The 20,857-nt window shown below is 35.9% G+C and overlaps 1 protein-coding gene across 2 annotated transcripts in view; it reads right to left on the minus strand.

Moving 5' to 3' along the window:
* The window catches only part of LOC118181422 (rho family-interacting cell polarization regulator 2-like), a 151,672-nt gene that overhangs the window by 69,098 nt on the left and 61,717 nt on the right, over nucleotides 1-20,857 (minus strand). For both annotated transcript variants that reach the window (XM_035350566.2, XM_035350567.2), the window contains one exon: nucleotides 4,238-4,399. In XM_035350566.2, the coding sequence (XP_035206457.1) occupies nucleotides 4,238-4,399 (162 nt within the window). The remainder of the gene's footprint in view (nucleotides 1-4,237; nucleotides 4,400-20,857) is intronic.

A 20,857-nucleotide genomic window follows, 5' to 3' on the forward strand; every position in this document is an offset into this window, starting at 1 on the left:
TGTCCTTGAAGGCTCATGGAAGTATGTATCTTGCCCATTATTTAGGAGACAAAGGCTGTGATCTTCGATCATCTGCTCAATTTGTCTTCCTCGGCAATTTGTATCTTTGCTACCCCAGAGTGGACTATGGCCGTTAAAATCTCCTATTATAATAAAATGCTCAGGCAGCTGCTCTATTAGATTATTTAAATCTTGCTGATAAATGTGCTCATTTGGAGGCAAATACAAAGAAACAAATGAAACAACAATATCAAAATTTATTTGAGTAGCGACAACTTGGAGGGATGTCGTCAAAGGAAGTACATTTGAGGGATAATCCAGTGAGGAGAGGAGACCTACTCCTCCACTGGCACGCTCACCTGCAAGGTTATCCTTCCTGACGAAAGAAAACCTCCGAAGTTTTGCATGGTGTTCTGGTTTCAGATTTGTTTCCTGTATTGCTAAGCACACAGGATGGTACGCATTTATTATAGATTTGATGTCAAGCAAATTTCGGTGGAAACTGCGACAGTTCCATGACACGAGGGTGGCCATTATGAATGGTTTTTGTTTTTCCTGTGCTGTTCTTTTGTTTTTCGTGGAAGTAGATGCCTGGGAAATTCCAGACCCTCTTCCACTTCCATAAAGTCTGAATCCGCAGATTCAGAAATCATGTCATCAAGAGAGCTATTGCTGCGACTTCTATTTTTATTTGATATTTTTTGTGTGGCAGTTTTCGGCTTACTTTGAATAATTGTTTCTTTCTTTTGTACTATATGAGTTGCATTTTCTTTTTTCTTGTTGGATGTAGACGGTTGGGTTTTATTTGGTAGGGTCTGTGTGCCTATTGATGTTTGGGTGGCAACTGTACGATATGATTTAACAGCACTGGCGTATGATGAATTTGGTCGAAGCTGTGTGCTCTGGACTAGTCTTCTGGCTTCGGCGTAAGAGATGTTCCTAGTAACTTTTGTAGTCTGGGTTTCTTTTTCCGATTTCCATTTTGGGCACAAGCGAGAAAATGCTGGGTGGTCACCCTTGCAATTTATACACAAAGGCGCAGCAGTACAATTATCAGAATCGTGGCCAATCTGTGAGCATCGGGCACATGTGAGGCTGCCACGACAAGATGTCTTAGAATGGCCGAAACACTGGCATTGGAAACATCGCATAGGGTTTGGAATATAAGGTCTTACAGGAATATTTAGATATCCGGCCTTAATATTCTTCAGATCAGGCGTGTTGAAGGTAAGGATCACGTGTTTCGTGTCTATCAACTTACCTTCTTTACGCATCTTGATCCGCCTTACACCGCAGACATTTTGTTCGGATAACTCAGAAGCGATCTCTTCTTCAGAAACATACAGAAGGTCGAATTCTGAGATTACACCACGACAATAGTTCAGTGACTTATGGGGTGTTACAGTGACATTCGCTTGCCCAAGTTTAGTAATCTGAAGTAAAGAAGCAGACTGGGTGGCTGAGTTTGTATCAATAAGCAAGTCTCCGGAGCGGAGACGCTTTATGTTTCTCGGCTCACCAATAGAAGACTGGATGTATTTATTTATTACGAAAGGAGACATCTTATGCATTTCGCCAGAAGGACTAGAGATGACTAGGAAACGGGGACTATTGTGATGATTTTTTTTATTTGCATCTGTCCGTAATTTTTTTGCAGAATTTTCAGAACTAGGTTGAGTGACTGGTTTAGTAGTAGACGTTTCAGAGCTAGGTTGAATGATTGGTTTATTAGTAGATGGTTCAGAGCTAGGTTGAGTGACTGGTTTAGCTGTAGACGTTTCCGAACTAGTTTGAATGACTGGAGTTACCTTGAAATCTTTAATTAAGTAGATATGAGAAGAAGCCATAGTGAAAGAATAAAGATTCGGGTCCGACGGCCCCGCCCACCACGGAGCCCAACAAGGGAACACAGATTCCTGTGTTAGGGCTAGCCGGACCTATACGCAAACTGAAGCCCCACAGTCGGCTTTCCCGAAAGCAGGTACTCCCGAGAGCTTGACCCCAAGCCACTGACACAAGGACTAGTGACCAGCCGATTGACACCCGTGAGGACGACTAAGGTGCCTCCCGTTTAGCTGAAGCAGAGGCCAAAGTAGTGTGTTGGGGACAGTACCTCGCCCCTCAACTACCAGGACCCTCCTTTCCAGCGACACGGGTCTCCACGCACGGCAAACACATGGGCAGTTTTCTCGCCACTCGAAGACTAGAGACAAGGGCTGTTCCAGTCTCTCGTGACGAGCCCCAAACTCCGTAGAGAGAAACCACGAGGGAGAAGAGAAGGGGAAAAGTTCCAGCAAAGAGGAGAGGAGACGGAAAAGAGGATAGATCACTGGGGCTCCAGGATCGTGACAGCCGTCTCATCAAGAAGATGATCCCCTGAAGGGCTAGGGTACCTCGGGATTGCCACACCCGTACTCACAGAAGTGAGCCCCCTGAGGGGCATTGATATTTTGAAAAATAATATATAGAATGACAAAAATTGGTTTGGATATTAAATATGTTTTCATGCATAATAATGACTTCAAACATATAAAACCCTAAATACATGGCTCCGGATATTACATAACATCCCAAAGTTTAGAAAATTTCTTCCTCAGTCGCCTGACTTCCATCCCAATGAGAATTTAAGGAAAATTCTTGATAAAAATGTTAAATACAGACACACCTATATTAAAAATGACTTAATATCTGTTCTTAAATAAAAATGGGAGTCTATGGCTAGCTCATTTCTGGCTCACCATGTCTAGCTCATTAAGATTTGATTGATCAATGCCAAAGAGATTTGAAGCATTTATTCACACTAAAGGATATCCTACAAAGTATTCATTTAAATATATTTTATGAAAATATTCAGCATTACATATAATGTACGAATACTTTTTATATCACAAGATGATGGATTATTTTTGTTTGGTTAATGTCATATTTATGCATACATTTATTTCATGCAAATTTCACACGGAAATGTTCAATTATATTTTATTATTCCTATTAATAGTTTTTATTAACGAGGCATTTTCAGATCATAACACTTTCCGTACAAATACTTTCTACACTTACCACACATTAGGACACTCTGAACAAGTTATTTCACATAATTTAAAATCACTGGGAATGATTCAAAAGCAAGGCAATTGAGCTCCATACGAATTGAAGCTGAGAAATGTAGAAGGCCGATTTTTACATAAGAAATGCTGCCGGCCAGGCTTACATGAAGGGTTTTTTGCATCCTTTAGTCAATTACTGATGAAAAATAAATCCACTACAATAACCCAAATAAGAAATCATGCAAACCACCTGACTGTGCTTCAACATTGATTCAGAAGCCAAGTATTCACGAAATAATAATAATAATAATAATAATAATAATAATGTGTATATGGTAGGATTAACTTGGTGTCATGAATTACTCAAACCGAGCAAAACCATTACTGGGGCTCTCTACCGAAGACAACTGATGAAACTCAGCTGAGCACCCAAAGATAAATGCACTCATTAACTACTCCAGACATTACAAAATTACTCTCTGCATCATAATTCTCATCCACATGTTGCGGCACCAGTCAAAACCTACTTCATAAACACTCAAATGAGAAGTTTTCTCCTTCCAGCTGTATTCACAAGACATACCTCTTTCCGACTGCCTCGTGTCGAATGATGATGCATGGCCTGTATGAGCAACACTTCATATCACATGATTATACCAAAAATTGGGCTGATTTGTGCATAGCCTTGAAAGATGAAGCATTTTGCCAATGCGGTATCCATTTGCTGCCAGAAAGACTGGAAGTAATGGCTAGTGATGGACAATATTTTAAATAAAACATAACATTCTACTCTTTCAAAATAAATGAGCAATTTTTGATTAAAAAAAAGCAGAGACTTATTTGTACTCCCGGTATAAAAATTATAGCATTGACTACAATCTCAGTTCCACCAGACAATGGCTTCTGAAACAATGAATTCTGAACATGAATTCAGACAATGAATTCTGAACAAATCTCAAAAATCTAGCCCACCTGATTTCCGTGAATAAAAAAAAGATACAGAAGCAATTTAGAAAATTTAACATAATATTTTTGACAACAATAAAATGAAATTATTTGCAGCAGTGATTAAAGTTGACACTTAGCTAACAAGGTTCACACTATAGTCTACTGCAGAAATTTTTTAAAAAACAAGTATTAAAAATTATTAAAAAATTTAAAAAGTATTGAAAACAAATCTAAAATTTCACCTTTCATTTCAAACTGCAATGTTCCCATAAGTAATTCCAAGTGATTTTCATATGTACACATAACTTCTGTACACTCTTTGAATTCAGCTTTTATGCTTTGTAAGGCAGTCTCTTTTTCTTTACCAGGAGATAAAACAAAGGCATGACCCATGCTACGAATTCCTACAACAAAAATACTTAAAATGAGAAAAACTTTCAAATTCACACAAAGCATATTTCTAATAATTCATATATATTTCTATTCTACAAACTGCGAGTTTTAAAACATCAATCAGCAATTTTCTAGCTAAGAATCACTAAATTTTTTTTTAATCTGCAGAACTTTGTTACGTTGAAATACCCACATGTATATTTATGTACTCTGCACTAAATAATGCAGAAAAAGATTATTAATTGAAGGATTTAAAATACTTCTACTGGTTTAGATTTTAAAAAAAAGCAACAAAATCAAATTACCACATCTTACTGAATTGCTGAAGGTTACATTTAAATGCACAGTAACATACAAAATGAAATGAATCTTTTTCATTGCGATTCAGATCATGTGGAAGAGATTTAAGAAGAAAAAAAAGAATATGGTTCACATGTTTCTTTCGTATGACACCATTTAGATAAAAATTTACACATATTAGCAGAAACCATGCTTTTGCTACAAACCTGACTCCAACTGTTGTCGAAATAATTTAATATGGTTCATCATACCAGGTAATGAAGCTAGAACACATAATTTCAGTCAAAATGTTTCATCAAAATGGTAGTGCTACAGTTACATTCAGACTATATAATGTGTTAATGGTTTGAAGAAAGAGTTAACATATGATAGCCTCTTTTCTTTATGACAGGTTATGTTTCACATGTAGCCCCTCCTCCCAAAAATGTTATGTTTTCATTTCAGGCCACAAATCAAGTTAGAAAACATAACTGAAAGAAACTAGTTAATTAACTTGTAGAGACATTTGGTATATTTTTAAAGCAGAAGAGCTGAAAAATTAGCAATGCCCTCATCAGGACTCTAACCTCGGACCTCTCAAATACCCGACGAGCATGCTGCCCATTACACCACAAAAGAATGGTAAGAAGGCTGGTGAAATACCTTATATATTCCCAATTTTAAGGGGCAACTGGGGATTAGAGGACCCCATCGCTAAATCTTGGTGTTGCAGAAACATCATCCACTACCCTTTTTAGTTTGGGTGCTACTGCAGAGACATCAGGTTATTTCTAAGCAAGAGACATGAAAAATGAGCAATGCCATCACCGGGACTCGAACCAGGGACCTCTCGAATATGCGCCGAGCATGCTGACCACTACACCACGAAGGCAGGAGAAATATTTTATAAACTGCTACTCACAAAAAATCAGAAAAAAATTGCCCCTCAACAACCATACCAAAATTTTGATTTAAACAACCATACCAAAAAGTTATTTATAGTTTTTATTATACAGCTTATTATAATATTTTAATACTTCTGAGTTAGCAAAATATTTACTATTAAAACTGGTAAAATTTCTAATACACCAAATAATTCTGAAATTTATTAGCTTTCAATTCATACAACAATTTTACAAACACATCAGACAATATTCTCATCAGAAGATACAAAACTCACTCACTCACTCACTCACAGAAGATACAAAAACTAAATTATTATTACTTTCTCTGATTTATTTCCATCAAAAAATACCTTACTTGATTATGTTTACTTCTATCAAAAATTCCGGGAAAAATACATTTGAGGGTACCTCTTGGTGAAAATTGGCAATGATCCCAAGTAAAATAGCATCCAAAATACAGGGAACATACCAACCAAACATACCATCCAAAATACAGGAATGAATCATTTATGAAACAGGGGAATCATAAATGATTGATTCATTTTAAAAAGGCTGTATTTTCAAAATATTACACGTATACTCAAGAAAGATATACGAAAAGAACCACAAACTCACCAAGTTTGTACTGAGTAACCCAGGTGGCAGCGCAAGTTTATTATCTTTCCGATATGGTGGGGCAGTACGAGGTTGGTACCTCGTAGTGCCTCGTACCAGTCGAAAACGGAAGGAAAGAAAGTAAAACGTTTTTGTGTACTTGAATATGCCAGATGTTTGTTACAGCTGTGCAATGTGCTTTCAGAAGAGAGTATGGAAAAGAACTGCGATGTAAACAATGCATTTTACGGTGGTACCAGCAATTCAAGAACACTGGTTGCTTGTGTAAAGGGAAAAGCACTGGGCAACCAAAAGTTCTGTAATAAACAGTGGAGAGAGTGAGGGATAGTTTCCTGAATGGTCAAAAAAAAATCAACATCCCAAGCAAGCTCCCCCCCCAGGGGTTGACTCACAAGAATTCCTGGGAAGTACTGGCTAGGATCTGTACTTAGGCAGTCTTGACCATGGGGCGTATAAGTTGACTTTACAGGACTCTACACGCAAAACCTTAGTTCATTCTAAGGCAGGTTCGGGCTTGGCAGGGACTGTACTAGTTCTGTCGTGTCCGTTCCTTCGGCTGTTGTGGAGCTAGATCACAGATCACCTTCATCAGGGGGGGTTGGCCCCCTCAGTTCCAATGATGGTGACTGACAGAGTGGACAAGGCACCAATACGAAGAATCGATGCCAATGGAGTGGTGCCCGGAGGAAAAGAAATCACAGCGTTCAAAATTTGTCAAGCATTTTCTACCTTGTCTTATGCTTTGCATAAAGCCGGGCAGGGACTGTGGGGGTCTGCGCCGCCGTTGAAGGGCTCTAAGAAGCTTAGAGACACACACCCCAATATGGCAGGCCCTAAGAGGAACATGGAACAGTGGTCCTTGTTTTTGCATTCTGTCCCAAGCAAGCTGTGAACTTGGAATACTGCAAAAAACAGTGTAGAAGATTTTGCATCAAGGGTTGTATTTCAAACCGTACTGTGTGCAGCTCCTGCAACAATTAAGGTTAGAAGGTTGTGCCCTGTCAACTAGATTTTTGTGTCAGCATGCAGGAAGCATTGGAGGATGAAGATTTCACCGCCAAGTTGATATTCAGCAATGAAGCAATGCTCCACTTACCCAGGAACCTGAATCGTCATAATATACAATTCTGGAGCACAGAAAATCCATACGTAGTCGTGAAAGCTGAAACAGATTTGCTAAAAGTGAATGTTTTCTGCGCAGTGTCACAAAGATGTATGGGCCATTTCTCTTCGCTGAGCAAACTGAGCAAAATGATACATGTTACGTGGATATGTTGCAGTTGTGGTTGCTCCCGCAACTCAGTGCTGATATCAGGGATTTTGACTCTCTCATTGGCACGTCCCAGTTCGTAACTACTTAAAGGATGAATTTCTGCATCACTGGATTGCGCATATTGGTTAGAATGAGCTAGCTTTGTTTCCCTGGCCTCTCGTGTCATATACCCTGATTTAACGCCCTGCGACTTCTTCCTGTGGAGGTACATTAAGGAATTGTTTATGTACCCCCACTACTGAAATCCTTAGTCGAGCTCAAAGAACACATCAATGCTGCAGTGCAGACAAATAACAGGACTATGCTATAAAATGTATGGAATGAGCTTGATTATCATCTGGACATGTGTCGTGTCACCAGAAGGGCACATATTGAATATTTGTACAGGGTGTATAAACTTGGGGAACTCGTGATTCTTTTCATATATCTTTCATGTGTGTGTATGTGTAATACTTTTCAAACTATAGCTTTTTCAAAATAAATGAACCATTTATGCTAGTCCTGTATAAAGCAATAAAATATAATTAAAACATAAAAAAAATTATCTCAATAAACTGAATTTTAAATCAAAACAAAACAAGGAAATAACATAAAAATGGAAACACCTTGTTATCTAATCTGTGCAGTACAAAAAAATACCATATTTAGAAACAATATTTACCATATTTAGAAATTTCTGTGCCTTTCTGTGGAAAACAGAATTCCTTAACTGCATCCAAAAACTGTTTAAAATTATCTGAGCTAGAACCATCACCACATAAATTTACAAAAGTAAGAATCAAAAATATCCTTCGCAGTGGTGGACTGTTGGTGGCATTTCTTTTGAAAATCCATTTTTATTACACCCCATATACCTTCCATAGTGTTCACATCAGCTCTGATTTCCGAATCCTTAAATTAATATTACCACCAGCAGCAATTTTGTGGTGTAAAGCACAAAATAAGTAATGTACTTCCTAACCAACACCAAACGCAGATGATATAAGACCTGAGAAATATTCTCATAAATGATAAAAATCAGCACAATCACGGCATCATAATAGGCTTTCCAAAACATATACTGTAAAATACTCAGGTTAAATGAAACAACTTGGCGATAATCCAAGGGTACCGAAAAATATAGACTACCCAAAATTCCACTCTTTGTTTAATTATACTTTGATTATCAGCATTTAAATTAATTATAACAGTTTTAATGGTTACTTCTCCTAAAAAGATTCTTTTTTTAAAAAATACATAAATTCTTTAACACAACTGGAGACCTTAAGACCAACAGATGGTCCCTCTCCTTCACAAATAACATATACAATAGAGTTTCTGCAAATTATTCATTACCTGCATAATCCACATCACAGAAAATTTCAACATTTTCCATTGAAGTAAAACAACATTCCAAACATTCATAATGAAGAGCCAAATAGCTGTGAATTACCTTTGAGATACCTAGAGATTTTTGCACTTTCAGTATCTTTCATACTTGGATTTTCCATATGCACCACTTGCTTCTCCAAAAGGGAAATTATCTTTTTTCTTTTCATTACATACTGTTGATTCTAAATCTTATTAAAGTACTTGCTCCCTTGCTCTCAGTCAACCAATATTTCTCAATACCATCTACCAAACAACCTGATTGTTTTAGTATTATTTCTTCCTACTTCTGGTCCCAAAAAATTGCATGAATGTTCTACTTTTATTGCAAATTCCCATGAGATAGCTTCTAAATTTTTTTTCATTTGTTCTTTACAAACAAAAAAGTAGTTCTAAAATCATTAAGGAACCATTTGTAATTAAACAATTATCAATCAAATTTAGTTTGCATGAACTTTTCCTTTTAGAAATTTTTTGAAGTAATCATTCCCATTACGAGGAGTTTGTTTCAGTCACTAACGAACTTCTGTAATTTTAATATTTTGTTTCAATATTCAGTCTTCTGGAACTTTCATGTAAATATCATTTTTAAGTTTTCATATAAAATAGCATAATTTCAAATTTCTTCTTTGTTGTTACTACAAATAATATCCTTAACCCCTTCGAGCCGGGTAGCGAAAACGCGCGCTTATCGCTGAGGCCGGCAGTGTCTTACGTGAGCGTCTCTCCAGGGCCGGGGGCTTTTTTGCTACTAAGCCTAAATCCATGAAATTTCCGAAGTATCAACGCATTGTTTAATAAAGCTCTATAGAGTATTTAAACGGCTTATGCTTTATAAATATTTTTATATATATACTTTAATTACCTTATTTCTTGTTTAAATGCATATTTTACATATTTTATTTTAAGTACTCACCATTTTATGAATTTTAACATTATACATCTGAAAAATATATTACTTAAAATTCTCTTTTCGTATGAAAAATTTGAAAACAGGGATCTACACACAGTCCTACGTTACATTCCTTGCACTCGTAATAACTCATTTGCCGTTTTGGAGGATTTTTCCGGGAATGTGAACAAACGAAGCATCGTCGTCTCATTTTCTTATCGGTCTCTTCTGAACAAAGTTTTGGAAAATGTCTTTCAGTTAATCTTTCAGAATCAATATCTGAAATATTTTGCATCATTTCTGCTATTTCATGCTCTGTTAAACATTTTCGACGCTTCGACATTGCAACGGTAAAAACAAAGAATTCACGTCAACGAGATCTAATTATTTTCTATAAACTGAACTGCAAACTGAAATACACAACGCTTTAGAGCAAATAAAACTTCTCTACTTACAGTAAACAACTACCACGTGCGAATAAAGTGCGATTTAAAGAGACGTCATAAATCACGCCATTCGAAAACATTTATTTCCCCGTTTGTTTATATAATCAAAAACACGTTTATGTGAGTCATGCTTCTCTCATTTCGAGTAGAAGGTCTAATTTACATGTATCTGAAACCATATGGACATACAGTGCCATCTTGTGGCAGAAATTATAGTTTGAAAAACGTTCCAATGTACTGGCACAAATACGTGACAGTCGGTAGAGAATGGAACAATCCTCTGGCACGCCTGTGTGTCGGCCGGTAGGTAAGTGCGTTCGTTGCTGGTACGTATACGTGACAGTCGGCGCGAAGGGGTTAATGCTGCATTTCTTTCAAAAGACTGTATGGTTCTTCAAAGTCAATTCCTTCTGCTTGTTGAAACCCTCCAGCAACAATTCCAGCTTTGAACCGATCATCGCATTCAACATTAAAAAACCAACATCTTCCTACAGAATTGTTATTATATCTATAATTTCTTTCTTTTAATTCACAATTACTTGCTGAATCTAAATTTTCCAGAAGCATGTCTGAAGATATTCTTATTTTTACCTTTATTTTTTCAATTAATCTATAACCATTTATTCTATATCTGACACATACACTTTTAATTTTATGAATTCAGCCTTTAAATGGTTTACTTACCATTGGCAATACTTCAAAATAACATTAAATATTTTCTGTAGTATAAATTAAATGCTGCCTACCTAGAATGGTAAAAATGTTCTTCAAGAAAAACATTCCAAGAAAAAATCTGGGTTGCCAGATTCACAGATCAAACAAAACTGCAAAACAAATCATCAAATAATACCAAACATAAAATGCTAAATGTAACCCCTTAACTGCTGTGGAAAATGTATAAGAATCATTTCCCAGTGCAATGATTTCTAACACAAGTGTGCGTAGTTATGCGATGTATTAGGGAGAAAATAAGTGCAAGTTTTACTTTTTAAAAACTGTTTACTTTCACAAAATACAGAATAAAAGAAAAAAAAGAATGCACAAAATTTAATGTTTTGAGTAAAAGTATAATAAAAAGATGTAAGTATAATAAAAATGATGTTTTTATAATAAAAAAGATCCCTAAAATGGAGTTTCAATCGATTCATTTTTAGACCAGTAAAGTGTAATATCAAGTTTCAGTGTTACACCTTGTGAGATCAGTATGCCTTAAAAAAAACACATATTTCTTCTGAACTGGTCGAATGCCACAATTTTGTTCTTGATTTTTTGTTTGCAAGGTGTTAGTTCATATACTCGTTGACAAAACAGTTAGTTTCAGTAACAATATAAAGCCCAACAGTTCATCAAAAAATAATTCATAAAAAATTAATGGGTTTGAAACATATGTTATATCTTTATTCCTGGAACATACTACAAAAAGTAAATGAAAACGGAGAACACAGAATTAAAAGGAAAATACGTTTTAGCACCAGCGAATACCCCGCAGTCATTACTTTCACTGCAAACATCCCCTCTCCAATTCCCTCCTCTTTGAAATAGTATCCTCCTTCGCATACTTTGTCAAGGTCATTGTGATGTTGTATTCCAAAGCTTTGCGAATAATTTTATGGGTAGCAGCGCAAGGCATTTGATAGTATTTTGGAAGGGCATATATATATGCCCGTGGCAGTTAACACATCGGCTGAGCAAGGCGTATATATACGCCCGCGGCTGTTAAGGGGTTAATAGGAGCAGCAATAGTGGTAGTGATTCACGGTACATTTAAAAATCTCTTGAATGTAAAAATAAGATTTTTAATACACCTGTCTGGTATGTTTTTGACAGTTCAAAGCCAACTGTAATAAAGGCAGCTAGTTCCAAAGATGGCTTAGCTTCGGTATGTTACAGGACAGAAAGCCACTCACATTTGCTTCTCAAAGCTTAAACTGAAGCAGAAATATGATACACAGTCTGAAAGGGAATTTTTAAGTACATATAATTTATTTAAAGTCAAGTAACTGATGTACTTCCCCATCAGAAATCTTTAGTATTCATAATGAATATTGTTAAAATCAACCTGGTTATAATGTATGAAATTTTTCCAAATAAATATTAAAACTTACTGGAAAATATTGTTGTACATTTCTGTAAATATTTCAATCCTTTCTGATTGCAGTCTTGTTTTCCTGTATTGTAATTTTTAGCACTGTTTTACTTATTTCCTTACTTGTTGCTTTTAATGTGATAATTTTAATATTTATTTTACCTTTAAGTGAATTTGCGTCCACATATTCAGGATATAAGTTTTTACTTCTTATGCAGAATTATAGGACTTTCAATTCTGAGTCCAACAAACTTCACACTGTATAAATGGTACAAGTAGAATAGAAGATATGGGCAAGTACATTCCTGGTAGGCCTTGGTGATAATTTTTGGTCACCAAGTTAATGACATCTGGAAATTTCACACGAACTTCGCACTTTTTGAAAAATTTGGCAAGACATACATATTTTTGAAGACCTGTGACTGATTCTTCGCAAAACTTCCAGAAGCCTGTGTTATACTATATAAATATGGCTCAAAGAGCTAAGGAGTTAGTTATTAATCAGCTGTGAAATTTAGTGGTTCACAAAGAATAGCTAAACTGCAGTTTAGAATTTGCTCTGAGTGACTTAGAAAGTTGATAATATGTTCCATGTACTAAGGGAAACTGCTTGATATTCATGTTCCCTTTGAACTATTTATCATCATTTATTCAGCTACTTATCATCAATTTTTTTAACAAATTGTCACTATCTTCCTGCTCAATCAGAGTGATTATTTAAAGAGATATCAGCCTGCAACAGTATGTATATATATAGAGAGAGAGAGACTGACAAACAGAGAAGATTTATTTCCATAACCATTCATTCCTAAACCTATTAACTCCTTAATCAGTAGCTCAACAAAATTAATTTTGTCCTGCAGGGGTAAGCAGTCACAGTAAAAAAACGGTCTGAAAAATTTTGCCTTCCGCTTCAAATGCAGTTAGCTTCCATGCTTGACACTACAATCCTCCTATCTGCAAAGTAGGAAGTCTATTGTGTCAAACCCCAATTCCTCTGTGTCTACACCCAAATAACTTTTAAAGCATCTCAAGAAGAGAAGGTCAGTTTTGTTCTTCAGCAGAACTCCCTGAAATTCAAAACTCCTGTGGTTACTTCTTTTGTAGCACCAACTACTAGAAGTCAAAAGAAAATATGCTTTGAAGTGAAGAATGGAAGTATTTACTTCTAGCACTTGGGCTAATCACATGTTAAGCATTTGAGGACGCTTGAGTATACTTGAACGAATACGTTATACTTTTTTCATACCAAGATAAATTTGGAGAATCAGAGAGAGGATTAAAGATGATCCAGAAATGACAAAAACTGTACACAGTTTTTTCCATCTAGATCAGTGCAATTAAGCAAAAGCACTTCAAGGATGCAATTCTAAATGATGAGGAGCTTACCTGTGTTATTAGATTTTGGTTTGAAGGTTGGTCTTCAAATGAGTAAATGTACTTTAAGTTTTAAAGTAATATATGCATTTAGGAACATCTAGTGTTATTAATTGCCAGAGTGATAATGAGTTTAAGACCAAAAGTGTTCACATTGTTTCATTAAATTCACCGTAGAGCAGAGAAAAGCTCTTTGGAAAATGGAGTATGCTCACTACAGAATACAGAAAAACAAGGTATTGCTTGGCCTCGGATCATTGCAGATATTTAAACTATAATTTCTAGATATAAAATTTATGAAAGATACAGGTTTAAAAATACAAAAAGAGCTTTTAATAAAGCATGACATTCCAAATTCGCCTTGTGAAAAAATTTGAATAAATTTTTGTGAATATAAGGATAAAAACTACCTGACAATTGGAAGTTACTCATCAAAGTTGCCGGATACATAACTGAATTAAGTCTAAAAATGTCAAAAGAGCCTTTATTAAATCATTTTTTAAATTTGCCATATTCCAAATTTGTATTAAGAAAAAATTCAGATGGATATTTATCAATATGTGAGTAAAAATTACCTGGTAACTCGATACTACTTATTAAAGTTGTAATATATTATAAACCTATCAAACAACAGTTCAGACAAAGTATCAAAACTTTGGCAATAACCCTCCATGGTATACTCCGATTAATTATTCCTCATAACATGCTTTTTGCTACCATAAGAAAGAATTAATATGCACATGCTTCCCTCACCAATATAAATATGAATCAATAATTTGAAATTTTGAACAAAGTTTTAATTCTCCAAATTCATCTCAAACTGAACAAATCCGCAAACAGGATGATTAAGATAGCTAAAGTATCCTCTGCAAATCAAGAACAGTCATAGAGGAAATGTACAAAACACTTTTAGAATACAAGAATTGATAAATATAAATGAATAATTCATCTCTACAGTTCCTTACCAACAGGTATCATCATAAAAATGATCAGTTACTATGCAAAGTTTAGTACCAAAAATAACAAAAAAAAAATTAAGCAACAAATTTAGAGGTTAAAAACATGACTAAATTTTATCATAATCAGCAGATTAAGGAAAGAAAAAAAATTACTGGAGTAAGTGTATTTTTCAGGGATAGTAAACATTAGGAGGCTGTCCATTTACTGCGAAACAAAGTTCTTAAATAACACATAATAAAGGCAGTAAGATGAAATTTAAACACGCAGTAACAATGTAAACATAGTTCTAAACATCAAAATATGGTACAGTAGAGTCCCGTAAACTCGACTCCTGATATCTTGACATTCCGTATAATTCAACAACTTTTAACGAACTTTTTGAAGATATCTCTAGGCCAAACAGAGCAAATATTATAGTACATATAATTATGCCTATGTCTTTGCTGTTCTGTTTAAAGATTTGAGTGTTCTTTTTCTGTAATTTTTGCCATTTCCACATTCTGTCGATTCTTGGAACTGCCTAACAAATTTCAAGATACATCGTGATACTTGGCAATGCTGCTTGCTTCTTTCGAGGGTACAAAGAAAGTCATGTAGCAGCTGGCCGCTGGCTCACAATCCCTTCTATTGTTTCGAAATGTTAGGAGACTTATCTGAAGGTTTGTGACTGCATTTCATTGCAAACTAAACTCACACCAGTTCACTGCAGGTATCACTCCTCAATTCATATCCAGGGGTATAAGTGTTACATATTTTTGGGAACTCCTGATAATTTTGTGAAGTGAAAATGTCCTTCAAAAAGAAAACTACCATGCAAATGGAAATGAAATTAGATGTCTTTAAGAGAGTGGACAAAGGGGAAAATATAAACAAAATTACCATGGATTTAGGTGTTGGACGAACTACTTTGATAGGATGGGAAAAGAAGAAGTCGGAAATTAAGTTTTGGTGTGTAAAAAGAGCTTGTATGGATAGTTTAAAGGAAAGAAAAAGGATGAAATGTGGTGAATATGAAAAAGTGAGTGAGGTGCTTTATTTGTGGTTCAGGCAGCAAAGGGGAACACCCATTCGGGACCAATTTTACAAGAGAAAGTCCTAAAATTTTAGGATGAATTTCAAGAAGGGAAGCCTGGATTTACTGCTAGTACTGGCTAGCTTGAGAGATGAAAAAAGCAGTATCACCACCAACAGATCAATGGGCAAGAGTAGATTTTTTTTAATTCAAAGTTGCCGGATACTTATTATCCTTTTTAATTCAAAATTGCCTTTATTACAGCTGCTTTTATACTCGAATGAATACGTTATAGTTTTTTTATACCAAGATAAATTTGGAGAATCAGGGAGACTACTTATTTCATAATATTTGATTTCTAGAGTTTTAAGTTAAAACATTATAAAAACAATACTGTGCACATCAAAAGGTTAAATATTAAGAGTTCTGAAAAAACCCATTTCTTAATACATAAAACTCGACTTTTTGGAAACTTGACAATCTCAGTCTACATTATGTCGAATGTGTGGAACTCTATTGGATTCCTTATTTAGGCAATAAAGGAAATTACTACAGTTTGAAAAATGCTGATCATGTTAATAAAGCAATGCACACCAGTAATCAGAAAACTGTTTATGTAACAAAAAGTGGAACTGCTTTAGTAAAAAAATCATTTCAATTATAAGTTTTTCTCATTACAAAAAGATATATGTTATATTGTTACAAATTTGGTATTTAAAAAGCTAATGTTAGTTCAATTATAAATTAAATGGTTTTATTTCTTGCGCAGTGCAGCGCGTGACGAATATTAAAAGAAAGCTAAGCCGGAAAATTGAAAATACAAGAGCACGTGCATTAAATAAATAAATATCTCTTTTTGATTTCGAGAAAGTACTGGAAAATTCTAGCGCATGATTTTAAAATCTTATAAAAGGAGGAAAACATCTCAGTTTGGAGTAGTTGCTTAGTTTGTTGTTTAGAAAACTACTGCTGTTGATTGTAGCGAATTCGCGGATTAGCGTTCTTTAGCTGTTTTGAATTACATTCTATTGGACATTTGAGTAGTTAAAAGATAACCACTATGAGATATTGTAATACTGCATGATAATTTGAGAAAATTTAAGCATTTTTGTTGTGATGATAATAAATTTTTGTTCATTTTTCATCGGACTTTTTCATTCATTTCATAACGAACCCGTATGCACGCAACAATTTTTGGTGTCAGAAGTGGGATTTGAATGCCAATAACAAGAGCGATGGAAGAACAATTCACGCAAATGATGACTGCATTTGCTGCTTTCCAAGAAAAGATGGAAGGGGCCGTCAACTCCGTTAAGGAAGAAATGAAATTGGGCCAGGAATCCGTTAAGGAAGAAATGAAATTGGGCCAAGATTCCGTTAAAGGAGAGATGAGATCCGTTAAAAAGGAAATGGAAGCCGTTCACGAAAAGTTGGAAGCTGGTCAAGTAACTTTTAAAGAAGACATAAAAGCTGTACAAGAAAAGATTGAAGCAGGTCAAGACGAAATGAAAAGAGAAATAACCTGCATAATAGAAAGTAAATTTGAGGCTATGGAAAACAGAATAGGAGCTGTCGAAAATAAAGTCAGGCAAATTGAAGAAAAGGTTTCTTCTGTCAAAGATGAAATAGAAGATAGAGTGTCGGCTGTGGAGCAACGAGTCGAAGGAAGAGTTTCGGCCTTCCAACAACAAATTGAAGAAAGAGTTTCTGCCGTCAAACAACAAATTGATGATAGGGTTTCTGCTGCCGTCGCCAAAGAAGTTGACAGCCTAAAGAAGTGCATAGCGACGGTAGGAAACAATTCTGAAGGTTTCAAATTTTTATCGATGCCTGCTCGTTCCGTTCTGAAACTATCTACATATGATGGGAAGTCCTCCTGTCAGGTGTATAGGACACAATTTTCTATCGTTGCAGATGCGAATGGATGGGATTCCCAAGCTAAGGCCTGTCATCTTGCCGCTTCTCTGAGAGCAGACGCAGCGGATATCCTGCAGACGCTTCCCGAAAATCAAAGGCTAGATTTCGAAGCTCTATCTGGCGCTTTGGAGCTGCGCTTCGGCGAGAAATGTTTAAAAGACTACAGCAGGCTCCAATTAAAATCTCGTCAACAGAAGCTCACCGAAACACTTCAGGAGCTCGCCACGGATGTTGAAAGGCTGTCCCACCTCACCTTTTCGGAGTGCCCGACAGAAACAAGAGAAATCCTGTCGCTGCAATATTTCATCGACGGCATCCGGGATCCTGAAATACAGAAAGCTCTTCGAATGGCAGATGTAAAGGACATAAAAAGCGCTCTGTTGTACGCCATGAAGTTCGAGGCAGCCCAGCAAGCAACTAATAGAGATCGCTACCCAGTTAGAGCTGTGCGAGTCCATGAGCCAGTGGATCAACTGATGGCTCGTTTAGATGATTTAGCCAGACAAGTCGACGCTTTGATACGGAGTAGGAGGGAGAAGAAAGTGGCTCTAAGGTGTTGGAGATGTGGTAGTGAAGGTCACCTAAGATGGAATTGCAGAACACCCCAGGGTACGGGATATAAAGCAGATGATTTTACCAGACAAGTCAGTGGCTTGAGACGGAACATAAGTGAAAAGAAACTAATTCTAAAATGCTGGAACTGCGGAGTTGAAGGCCACATACGAAGAAATTGCAGAACATCCCGAGGTACGGAAAATAAGACCATTTCCCAGCAACGACGCAGTAAACAAATTAGTGACCATATCGAGGAACGGTTGTTGTCAGATAATGAAAAACCTTGTTTTAAAGCGCGTAAAATTTATACAGTGAGTGGCAACAGTAACGGAATGTCCATTAATGGGAATATCGATGGAGTTCCTTGCGATACGATCACTGACACAGGAGCTAATGTTACCATCATTAGGAAAGATTTAGCTGAACAGTTTAAAGATAAACTTATTTGGACGCCATCCTGTGTTACCCTTCAGACTGCGTCTGGTGATAAGATCGACATAACTGGGAAGTTAAACGTAAACATCATGTTTGGAAGTGCCGCCTACCATCACACGGCTTATGTGGCAGATATTACAGATCCATGCATACTCGGATTGGACTTTTTAAGGAAATACAATTTTTCCTTAGACTTCAAAAACAACAAACTGCTTTCAGCATCTGGTGACATGACTATCCATCCTCAGAAGAGATCCTCACTTGGAAATGCCAACGCCTTGTCCGAAAGACCCAGCTCGGGAAGCCGCCGAAATCATGCTAGGGTCGAAAAGAAACGCAAGACTACCAGCTATTCTCCATCTCAGAAGCTCTTCGGTCGAGACCTTCGTCTGCCTTGTGACCGCCTGTTTGCTCGCCGTACGGATGCGCCTTCATCGCCTGAGGAACACATCCAAAATGTCCAGGCCGGGTTTGAGGGGATGCACCGTTCTGCACGAAAGCGAGTCAACTTGGCGACGGAGAAATAAAAGACCAGATACGACACGCGAGCTACTAGACATAGATCCAACAAAGGAAACAAGGTGTGGTTGTGGAACCCGATTCAACGAAAAGGACTGAGTCCTAAATTACAGTCACCTTCGGATGATCCGTATACAGTGCTGAACAGACTAAATGACGTCATGGTTCGGATTCGAAGTCGTTCATTACGACAGGTTAGCTCATTACTATGGCCACAGTACGTAATGTAAATAATTGTAAATAGTATCAGACCATGGTCCTTTTTGTTTATAAATGTGTATTTGATTTGATTTGTATTTAGTATTTGATTTGCATTTAGTATTTGATTTGTATTTAGTATTTGATTTGTATTTAGTATTTGTTTTGTATTTAGTATTTGATAGCATTTGATTTGTTTAAGTTAGTTATTGTATTTATTGTTTATATTGTTTGATATTGTAATGTAATGTTTATGCCTCAGTTGCATTTATGCCACAGTTGTAAGTTTAGCTTCCTGTCCAGGGATTGTACTGCCTGGGACGTGCAGTCCTTGGGAAGGGGGCAGTATTATGAATTTGGTATTTAAAAAGCTAATGTTAGTTCAATTATAAATTAAATGGTTTTATTTCTCGCGCAGTGCAGCACATGACGAATATTAAAAGAAAGCTAAGCCGGAAAATTGAAAATACAAGAGCGCGTGCATTAAATAAATAAATATCTCTTTTTGATTTCGAGAAAGTACTGGAAAATTCTAGTGCGTGATTTTAAAATCTTATAAAAGGAGGAAAACATCTCAGTTTGAAGTAGTTGCTTAGTTTGTTGTTGTTTTGAAAACTACTGTTGTTGATTGTAGCGAATTCGCGGATTAGCGTTCTTTAGCTGTTTTGAATTACGTTCTATTGGACATTTGAGTAGTTAAAAGATAACTACTGTGAGATATTGTAATACTGCATGATAATTTGAGAAAATTTAAGCATTTTTGTTGTGATAATAATAAATTTTTGTTCATTTTTCATCGGACTTGTGCATTCATTTCATAACGAACCCGTATGCACGCAACAATATATTTGTTAAGTATAAGTAGCATTAATATTATATAGTGTGGTGCTCTGCCTTCAGATTATAGTTTCTGGAATAGAGTTTGCATATTACATTTGATTCTGGAATATAGTTTGCATATTGCAGATATCATGTACTCTGAACTTTATTACATATTAAAAATGTAAAAAGTGCACTCAAAAAATAACCAAGCAAATTAAAAGATCAAGCAATAAAAAAAGTAAAAGAAAAAAAGGCACATTTAGAAAGTGACATCCCAATGCTTGTTACAGCTAATTTAAACTCTGTATTTTGTTATCTGCATATCAAAACAGAGGAGTCATTATCATTTATTTGGAAGACATTGCGCAAAAAATTTGCTTTGAGATGGAACAGTATTATAAGGTTAAATTTTGTTACAAATTAAGTAAATCTGCTACTGAAATGCTACACATGATTTGCAATATATGAGGATGCACTGTTATCAAGAAACGAGTATATAAGTGGTACAACTGCTTTATATTTGGGTGCAAAAACATTGAAGATAAACCAAAGATAGGATGCCTTGTTAGCTTCGAAGTGTGCGGAAAGTGTGCAGAAAATCAGTTCTTTGGCAAAAGCTGATAATGTAAAAATTCAACAACTTTCAGACATGCTTGGGATAAGCAAAGAAAGCTGCAGATTAATTTTAATTGAAAATCTGAAAATAAGGAATGTTTGGGCTTGATTTGTACCATGGATTTTGATAGGACAGATATAGTCATATCAGATATAGACAGATATGGCACAGGATAAAAAAGACAAAGTGCACTG

The sequence above is a fragment of the Stegodyphus dumicola genome, chromosome X2, assembly GCF_044657685.1.
Source record: "Stegodyphus dumicola isolate Sdum_Otavi_A_Nest chromosome X2, ASM4465768v1".
NCBI lineage: Eukaryota > Metazoa > Arthropoda > Arachnida > Araneae > Eresidae > Stegodyphus > Stegodyphus dumicola.